This window comes from Equus asinus, chromosome 14, assembly GCF_041296235.1.
Source record: "Equus asinus isolate D_3611 breed Donkey chromosome 14, EquAss-T2T_v2, whole genome shotgun sequence".
Lineage (NCBI taxonomy): Eukaryota > Metazoa > Chordata > Mammalia > Perissodactyla > Equidae > Equus > Equus asinus.
The window spans coordinates 1,806,582-1,815,944 of record NC_091803.1 but is presented as its reverse complement, the minus strand read 5'-3'; the positions used below and the strand labels follow the sequence as shown (position 1 = coordinate 1,815,944).

The 9,363-nt window shown below is 57.0% G+C and overlaps 1 protein-coding gene across 2 annotated transcripts in view; it reads left to right on the top strand.

The window, feature by feature from the left end:
* The first annotated feature begins 113 nt into the window (after window positions 1-113).
* MAD1L1 (mitotic arrest deficient 1 like 1) overlaps window positions 114-9,363 on the top strand; it is a 415,485-nt gene continuing 406,235 nt past the window's right edge. The window contains exons 1-4 of one of the 2 annotated variants that reach the window (XM_014846667.3): window positions 114-386; window positions 2,216-2,377; window positions 5,820-5,960; window positions 8,560-8,739. In XM_014846667.3, the coding sequence (XP_014702153.1) occupies window positions 2,228-2,377; window positions 5,820-5,960; window positions 8,560-8,739 (471 nt within the window). In that variant the 5' untranslated portion in view covers window positions 114-386; window positions 2,216-2,227. The remainder of the gene's footprint in view (window positions 387-2,215; window positions 2,378-5,819; window positions 5,961-8,559; window positions 8,740-9,363) is intronic. The other variant, XM_044746860.2, reaches the window with a different exon arrangement.

Below are 9,363 nucleotides of genomic sequence, written 5' to 3'. Positions count from 1 at the left end.
AAAGAAGAAGAACGCACTAATCGAGGCCAACACTACAGTGGCAAACTCCGGGGACCAGTCGCGAGTCCAGGGAAGTTTGGCCCTCCGAGGCCACCGTCGGCCGATGCTCTTCCACACAATACCGGCCGAGGCAATTGCCTCAGTGGAAGCCCGTCCCGCAGGGGACGGGGCACCGTGACAGTCCGCGGGCTAGCCTTCGGTCCTGAGCAGGGGGCTCCGGCGTGGGCGCTCCGGGGGCCGACGTGGACCCCCACGACCCGCCGGCGCGCAGACCCGGAGCTCCACGGCCGGCCCCGCCCAGGTCTCGCGAGAGCGCGGCCACACGTCTCGCGATACGCGGGCGGAGAGGAGGGAGATCTGAGCGGCGGCTGCGGCGGTGAGGAGAGGTGAGCGGCTGGGTGGGCGCGGCGGCCGGGGTCCGGGGTGGCCGTGGGGATGGGAGGCTGGGAGGGGTGGCTCACCCGGGTCGGGGCCCGCTCCGCCCGCCCCCGGGGCCCTGACCGGCGCCCCCTCCGCTCCCAGCTCCGTCCCCCTGAGCCTGGGCCGGGCTCCGAGCCCCGGCTTCTCCCGGGGGCCCAGACCTCCCCTCCGAGGGGGCACGGGGCCCGGCCAGGGGCCGCGAGGGCCGGGGCGCGCACGGAGGAGGGGCTCGTCGCTGCCCGCTCCCCCGCTGGCCCTCGGGAGCAGGCGTCCCCCGAGACTGTCCGGAGGGGAGGGATGCTCTTCCCTCGGGTACCGCCCCTTAGCGCTGACCCGCACCGTCCCGGCACCTGTTCCGTGGTCGCGCCGCTACTTGGTCCGACCGCTAAGGAGCCCGGCGGGCAGATGGGCGGCGACTTGCCCAGAGTCACGCTGGTCGAATGGGGACTGGGCTCTTCATCGAAAGCGGGAGAAGCGGGGGGCTAGCTGTCCGGCCCCCGCGATGGTGCTCTTGGCGGCGTGCAGTGGTGGGACGGGATGGGGAGCATCCTCGCCCTTTCTTTAGGTTTCCGCAGCCTGCCTTTCGCCAGGGGCGGGAAGGGCAGGTGGGAGGCAGCGAGCACTGCACTCCCAGCTCAGGGCTTCTGCTGAGAGCCGCTGGGGTTCAGTGGTTAGGTTGCTGGAAGGTTTGAGTCTTCTTGGAGAAAGAAGGTGACGTTTGAGCTGCCCCCTCCTCGCCTGCCTTCTTCAGCGGCCTAGTTCCAGGCAGTGGAAAATGTAGGTGTTCTTTGCATCCTAATGTTTTACGTGCATCAGTTCTTACAGGGGATGCATCTCAAGGAGAGGATATGTTGGCTAAAGTTCCCGTCATGGCCTGGAAAAGTGTGGCCCTGGTCAAATCTCGGCAGGTGGAAGGATTTGCCTTCCAGAGCAGGGCGCTGCCGTCTCCCGCCACCCAGGCCTATAGTGGGAGGCCGGGCGCAATGTGGGTGCTTCTGTTCTCTTCCGGTCCGTTTCCATCTGTAGTACAGATGAAAGTGGGGGAGAAAGGCTCCGGTGTACAGGGATGGGAACGAGGGGCTGCAAAAGACAAGGGCTCTGCATGCACAAGGCCAGGGTTCTTGTTAAATGGGAAATTCAGAATCAAACTAAGATTCCTCACTTTTTTTCGGGGGTGAGGAGGGCTGTTTTTGGTCTGATACGTAGGGGGAATCAGTGAGAGCTGCCCGTTTTCCTAAGGAGAAGAACAGTGCCCTTGTAGGAATTCACACCTCCTGGCTGCTGGCTGTGCCCAGGACGGGACGCTCCACACCTTCCGGCTGGTAGAAGTCAGATGCCTTTCTGTTTGGTACCTGGTTGGAAATGGTAGCAGCCTCGTCAGTGTCATTGTTAACATATATTGTAATTAGCTTTACTGTGGTCATCATCCTTATTGCCACTGTTGTGTGCTCTGTTTTTGGTCCCCGGAGGCCAGGCTTTTTCTGAGTGCTGATGTGGGAGGCGTGCCTCCTGACTGCTGGACAGCTCCTCCCGGAGCTGGGGTGAGCGCAGCCCTCTGACCCTCAGCGACTTGGTGGCGTGTTGTCTTTTTATGCCTCCATTTCTTCCCTGATAAACTGGCAGTGTGTGATCCCAGTTAAACCCAAAGAATGTGGTTGCCGGCACTGGAATATTTTAAAGTCTCTGAGAGAGCGGTAGGGCAGTGGGGCTGCCCAAAGGCTCCCCCTGACCGGGCGGCTGTTGGGGCTGATGGTCACGGAAGGGTTCACTGTCACCCCTGTTTGTCTTCCTCCAGAAGGAAGTGGCCATGGAGGACCTGGGGGAAAACACCACCGTCCTGTCCACCCTGAGGTCTCTGAACAACTTCATTTCTCAGCGTGTGGAGGGAGGATCCGGACTGGATGTTTCCACCTCTGCCCAAGGTTCTCTGCAGATGCAGTACCAGCAGAGCATGCAGGTGAGCGCCAGTGTCGGGATGGGGTCTCTAGGTCAGGACCCCGCCCTCAGGTGGGCCTGTTCCAGCTCCGCAGGGTTCAGGGGGTGCCGAGTGTCAGGATGGGGTCTCTAGGTGAGGACGCCCACCCTCAGGTGGGCCTGTTCCAGCTCCACAGGGTTCAGGGGGTGCCGAGTGTCGGGATGGGGTCTCTAGGTCAGGACCCTGCCCTCAGGTGGGCCTGTTCCAGCTCCACAGGGTTCAGGGGGTGCCGAGTGTCAGGATGGGGTCTCTAGGTCAGGACGCCTGCCCTTGGGTGAGGCCTGTTCAGGTTCCGTAGAGTTGAGGCAAGTCAGTGTTTCCGCAGTCTGGAGGCCAGCTGGCTGTCTCCCAAATCTCTGGCGTGAGCATTCACAGTTTAGGGACAATAGCTGGAGGCCATGGTCCGGCCCTGCGCTGTCCTGGCCTCCCGCCTGATTGAGCAGCACCCCGAGCGTGGGTCTGGTGCTCAGCAGTGCTCACACCAGTGAGCTCTCAGACACTGATGATAGGCTGGGGAGCCAGTTTATTCATTTCATCGAGGTGAAAGCCCAGAGTGTCTGGGACCGTGACCACCGGAATCATCCAGAAAACTGCTGGTGTCCTGGAAGTGTAGCGCCTGGGAAGGCTGCGAGGTAAACCCAGGTTCGTGGTCAGCCTCGCGGGAAAGTCAGGCAGTGGTGAAGGATCGGGTGTGTGGTGGTCTCAGACTACGGGGGGCATTTGCAGATATTGGTTTCAGTCTACCATGGGGTGACTTTTACAGTTTTATTCTGATTATAGTCTTATTTCACTTTATTCCAAGTTCTTGGCAATGCCCACTGCAGACACATTGTAAAGGGGTCGGGTCTCCTGAAGGACTTCAGGTTCCAGAGAGTTGTGGGGTCCGTGCCAGTGGGGCAGGGATCACTGGGTCCACACGGGGAGGGGGTGTGGTGTCTGCAGCCTTGCCCGGGCCCCTGCCTCTCTGCGTGGACAGCTGCGTCAGAAAGTCTCTGACTTCTCTGCTTGCTTTCCTCCTTGCCGTCGACCCTGCCTGTGTTCCTGGAGCTGTTTTGCGGTGACATCCTGGCCCGGAGGAACCAGGGGCTTCCTGTCACTCCGGGAGCCCTGAGGAGGCCCTTGCGGCGTTTGGGAGAACACGCTGGAGTGTGTGTGCCTCCATTTGCTGATTGGTTGATTTACTTATGTTTGTTGGGGGCTGACTTGCTCACTGCCCTTTTCCGGCATGGATTGTTCTTTGCTCTGAAATTAGGTCTTTTATATTTGTCTTTGGTGTTAAAACACTTTTTTTGAAGTAAAGGTGGTAATAGGTTGTAGTTTTTTTTGATGGTTACTCACTGGCAAAATAAGAAGGTGGCAACTTGGGTCTAAAAAAGTGTTATAATTTTATTGATGCAAATGTCTGGGGACTTGTGGCCTGTCAGAACTGTAGAATCTAGGATTTCAGAGGTCCCCAGTTCTCACTCAGTGCTGCTAAGGGCTTCCCCGGTTAGGGGATCAGTAAATGAATGGTGTGGCCAGAGTGAACTGGTTAGAGTCATGTGGCTGCAAGACCTGCCTCGGAGCCCTGACCTTGGCCCTGTCCTTGGCGTGACTTCAGCCAGGGGCTCGCTCTCTCCTGCCATGCCTCCCCCAAATGGCAGCGGAGGGAACTGAGAACCTGCAGGTCTGGGGAGCCTGGCAGAGAGATGAGTGTGTCTCACCTGCCAGTGCCCTCCACCTCATTTCTTTTACGTTCCTGTTTCTCGTTGAAAGTGTTTAGTCTGCTCTGGTACACGTCAGTGTTGGCTTAAGTATAAAAATAGTGTTTCAGTTGTTTTCCTTCAGATACGGTCAGTGCTCCAGGAAGATGTGGCCCATTGACCCGTGTCTCTGGCACTCCTGGTCTCTGTGTCGTGGTGCCCCTGGAGCTGGGGTCCTCCTGTCCTTTGCGGAAGCTGGGCCCTAGCTGCAGCCACAGTGAGACTTGGAAGGCCAGTGAGTGTGATGCACGGTAGAGTTAGGAACCCCCAAATGTCGAGAGGTGGGAATTGAAGTGAGAAAATATCAGAGGGGTCAAGAAAGGTGAACTTGGGCCCCCCAAGAGTCGGGGGAGGTGGAGAGGAGGCCTTTTCTCTGGCCCGGGATTGCTCCCCCTTGGGACTGTTGACGTTTTGGGCTGGGTAAGTCTTTGTTTTGCAGGACTTTGCTGTGCCTTGTAGGATGTATAGCAGCATCCCTGGCCTCCACCCACTAGATGCCAGTAGCAAATGCATACTACCACCCCCTCTTGGGACGGTCACCAATGTCTTCAGACAGTGACGAGTGTCCTCAATTGAGTTGAGAGCCACGTGCTCTCGCCCTACTCCCCGAACTTTAATGTGCATGTTAGTCCTCTGAGAATATGTTTAACAGGAAGATTCTGATTTGGTATCTCTGAGATACAGCCTAAGAGTCTGCATTTCTGTGGAGTCCCTGGGGGATGCTGTGCTGCTGGACTGCAGGCCATTCTTGGAGTGGCCAGGCTCTAGCCACGTGGAGAAGAGGCCCTTACAGTCAGTGATTCTGGGAAGCGGTTTGCCGGGTCTTCTGAGGCCCTTCAAGGCTTGAACTCACCTTTATTTACCTACCCTCTGTGAGAGGCTGGCTTCTAAGATGACCCCCAAATTCCCCGCCCCTGGTGGACCACACTTTCTCCCACTTAATCAAACACTTACTAGGTGTTATGGCAATGGGGTTTTGCAGATATAATTAAGATCTCAAACCAGTCGACCTTAAGCTAGGGAGAGCACCTGGTGAGCCGACCTAACCTGGTGAGCCTTTTCCTTCTGGGTGGAGAGAGCAGATAGAAGTCAGACGCAGAGCAGGAGAGGGCTTCCACGTGGAGATTCTCCGTTGGCTTTGGAGGGGGAGAGGAACATGGGTGGCGTCTAGGAGCTGACAGCAGCCTAGGGCTAACAGGCAGCAGGGAAATGGGACCTCAGTCCTAGAGGCATGTGCACGTGGACGAGGATCCTGAGCTCCAGGTGAGAACACAGCCTGACCGACTGTTGATTTTAGCCTGTGAGACCCTGATCAGAGGACCCGGCCGTGTGTGCCTGGCTTTCTCACCCGCAGAACTGACTGCTGATATACAGGGATTCTGCGCTGCTAAGTTCGTGGTAATTTGTTTTACAGCAGTAGGAAATTAACATACCCTCTTCTCTAAAAGAAGCCTACACCCTGTCATCTTAAAGCACGCCTTCCTCTTCTCGTTCTTTATCATCTTCTCTTTGCTGCCTCCCCGCACCCATTTCCCAATTAGGGACCCAGTTTTCTTCCTTGTTCCCCAAGGCTGAGCGCAGGGCCTTATTGGGAGCTCGGTGAGGGAGTGATGAATGAGCCACTCACCTGTTTGATGCAGCTACTAAGGATTCTGTCTTTCCTTTGGGTGCGACCTGGTCAGTTGGAGGAACGGGCAGAGCAGATCCGCTCGAAGTCTCACCTCATCCAGATGGAGCGGGAGAAGATGCAGATGGAGCTGAGTCACAAGAGGGCTCGAGTGGAGCTGGAGCGAGCAGCCAGCACCAGCGCCAGGAGCTATGAGGTGGGTTCAGGTCTGCCAGCCCCTGGAGCAAGGGGGTCATGCATGATACCAGCCAGACCATAAGGAATAAGCGCCCTGCTGGCTGGGAGCCCAGGCGCTCCACCTCTGGTTTGCCAAGGCCTTCCTTATTGGGTCACAGACATCCGCTGTGCTCGACGTCCTCGAGGAGGGTGCTGTATGGGGGACAGCTGTGAAGGGATGGCTGCCCTGCCATGTCTACTCAGTTTGGTGCTCGCAGGCGTTCCTCTCTGCTGGGCCTCCTGGTTTCCCCCACCCTCTGGAAGAATTGGGATGCAGATCTTTCAGAAATACCAGGTGGCATGAGGGTCACAGGCTTAGAAACTCACTGGGTTGCGTGAGGGTCCCGGGTCCAGGCTGGGTCTTACTGATATCGGGCCTCAGAGCAGAGAGCCTCAGTTTTGAGAGCTGCTGCTTGCTGCCTCTGGCTTACCCAGGGCAGGCTGGGAAAGTCCACCCCCGTGTCACCCAGAGAAGGTGCTAGGTTGGTTACTTGGTGCATAAATCCCTCAGGCCCTTTGCTTTGAGTAATAGCACTTTGCCAGGGTTTTTCAATAAGTACTGATGAGTTGTGGAATTGCTGCCAAGATTCAGGCAGAACGTTGGACCAGAAAGTCTCTGGCCTCTATGCTTTCCCCAGGGATTGATATCTGGCCTCCTTCTAGCCTTACGTGGCATATTTGCACGCTGTCCTAGTCCCTGTAAGAATAGCTGATGTCTCCCGGGGTGTGATGCTAATAGGATGTATTCGAGCCCAGTATGCAGTATGCTGTGGTGTGTAGTGTGGACTCAGTAGCCCAGAGACATGGTCTGTGGGTGGGGTACCGCTGGTTCGGCATTGGCCCTGGTGCTGTTCCGAGTGGTGTTTCTCTGTGAGGCGGGGCTTTCCCTAATGTTCTGGGTCATCCCAGGAGGAGGGATGGAGGAACCGGAGGGAAGGGTGAGGGAGAGGCCGTGGGAATCCTGCACGTATTGAAGTGCCTGGCGGGTGGCACCAGGGCCGTCAGACTGTAGGAGTGTGGTGTTGGTGCGCTGCCTTCACTCTCAGGCAGGAGGCATGGGATGTGGGCTATTGGAGTCTTTCTGGGTCATGAGTCCCTTGAGGACGGGGCCTGTCTTGACTGCCGTGGATCTCCAGCGTCCAGCAGAGGCCCGGGCACCTTGCAGGTGCTCAGCAAACGTTTGAATGAGGGAGGGATTGTTGCAGGGTTCCTGAGAGTCTTTCTTAGGGAAATGCAAGGGTGCAGGGCTGACTGAGCTTAATCCTGGGGCCCTCGCTGAACTGGGGCCTCCCAGGCACAGCTGCAGGTGACCCCGGAACCATCGGAGCCAGTGGATTTTAAATTGTTCCTCTGAGTCTTGGGCGTCTGCAGTGGTTTTTCAGGGCTTGCCGGTTTGGCAGTGGGTGAGGAGGATGGGTGTGTGGGGACCTCAGCCCTCCCACCTGGAAATATCTATTAGAAGGTGAGACTTTGGTGTCTGAGGTCTGGGGACCTGCCTCGACAGCCCCATGTGTGCTTGGGACTGGCAGGCCAAGTAGAGGTGCCCTGCCCTGGGCTGTGCTACCAGGTCCCTGCACAGCCAAAGCAGCCTTGCTCTTGCCTCGAGGAAGGGTCCCCTGGCTGTTTAGAGGCTGCACTTGCAGCTCGTCATGCCCGTGAGTCCTGCTGAGTCTTGGATCAGCTTCTTGAGGAGGTCAAGAACCATGTGTGCTTTTATTAAGCTCCCGCTTCACGCTGGCTGCAGGGCCATGGTGTAAGCACTTACTCTGGGTAACGTGGGCCTTGGGAGTACCTGGAGGTCCTTGGAGGGAGCCTCTGTGCTCTGCTTCCTGATGAGGGGTCAGAGGTCAGCAGGGTCAGGCTGCATGTAACCAGGACTCACTACCTTTGCCCCTGGGACTCTGGCTCCCACTTTGTGGTCTCTTTGCTCTCTGAGGGTAGCCTCCTCAGTGGCTGACAGTTGACCCTTAAGACCCCCAGAGGTCATCAGATAGAGGAGTCTTAGTTCTGTTCCTTCCTTACCAGCACAAGCCACACAGCCTCCTGAGAGTATGAGTGTAGGGTGGCTCTGAAGGTTTGTGGGAGATAATGTGCCCTCATGGCAGAATGGGGCCCAGTGTCAGCTGTTCCCGTCTGCAGGCTCACGTGCACGTCACCTCTCCCTGCCTGGTTGTCCGCTCATTGAGGGAGTGCCGGCTCGTTGTAACGGAGGCCTGAGTGCAGTTAGATGAAGCTGCCGGTGCTGCCAAGCTCACGGGCTGCGTCCCAAGGCCGTCTGAGCGTGAGGTTTCCATGTTCCGTCTCCTCCCTGCAGACGGTCACTGTGAGCAGCCGGTTAATGACAGTATGGGGTGATGCATGTGGCGTGCCCTCCTGGAGGGGCCTGGCCTCTTACGTGTCTGCTGCCATGGCTGCAGCACTTGTGTTGGAGGCAGTCCTGGCTCTTGCCCTGGCTCTGCTGTTGACTTCATCGCTGGCTCCTCGGTGGCTCCTCTAGGTCTCGGTCCTGTCTCAAGGGAGCGGTGGGGTGGGGTCTCCCTGCTCTGACCCACTCTCACCACATTCTCCCCTCTTGGCAGCGTGAGGTGGATCGCAACCAGGAGCTCCTGACCCGCATTCGGCAGCTCCAGGAGCGGGAGGCTGAGGTGGAGGAGAAGATGAAGGAGCAGCAGGAGCGCAGCAGGCTGTGTAAGCAGAGCCTGGACGCGGCCAGCAAGAAGCTGCGGGAGAAGGAGGACGGCCTGGCGGAAGCCGGCGAGGTGAGGGCCCTGCAGGGCGGCGCGCTCCTGCGGCCGCTGTTGCAGGGGGACGGGTGCGTGCACTCGACTCCACTGTGGCTCCCTGATGCTTTCATTTCTGCATCTCCTTCCCACAAGGCGCCAGCATCTTTTGCATACTTGTAGTCATAGTAAAAATATTAATTTTCCACTCTATGGTTTGCAGTCAATAAGTTGAGCACTTTTTAAGTCTTTGCAATTATGATTTTTAATGGTTGACTAACCCATATTTTGTCATCTCTAAATGTTTTGGTTTTTTCTGCACACATGCTGATGTGCGTATGTGTGCGGGTGGCAGCTGGCTTCCCGCACGTAGCCTCTTTGCTTCTGTTGAGTTATTTCATTGGGACAAGTCCCTAGGAGTGGGTCCTGAGGTGAGCAGTGGTAGCTCTCTGTGGCTTTTGCTGCCAGCTGGCGTTTTGTACTAACAGCATTGTTGAGCATTCGAGTTTCCCTGGAGCCTTACCTGTCGTGGATGGGGATGTTTTTTGGAAATTCTTGTGGTTTTTTTCTTCAGAAGATGTAAGTGGGTGCCTCTGGATTTGCATTTCTTTGATTATTAGCAAGGTCTATTAGCATCTGAGAATATCTTTAAAACTAGAGCAT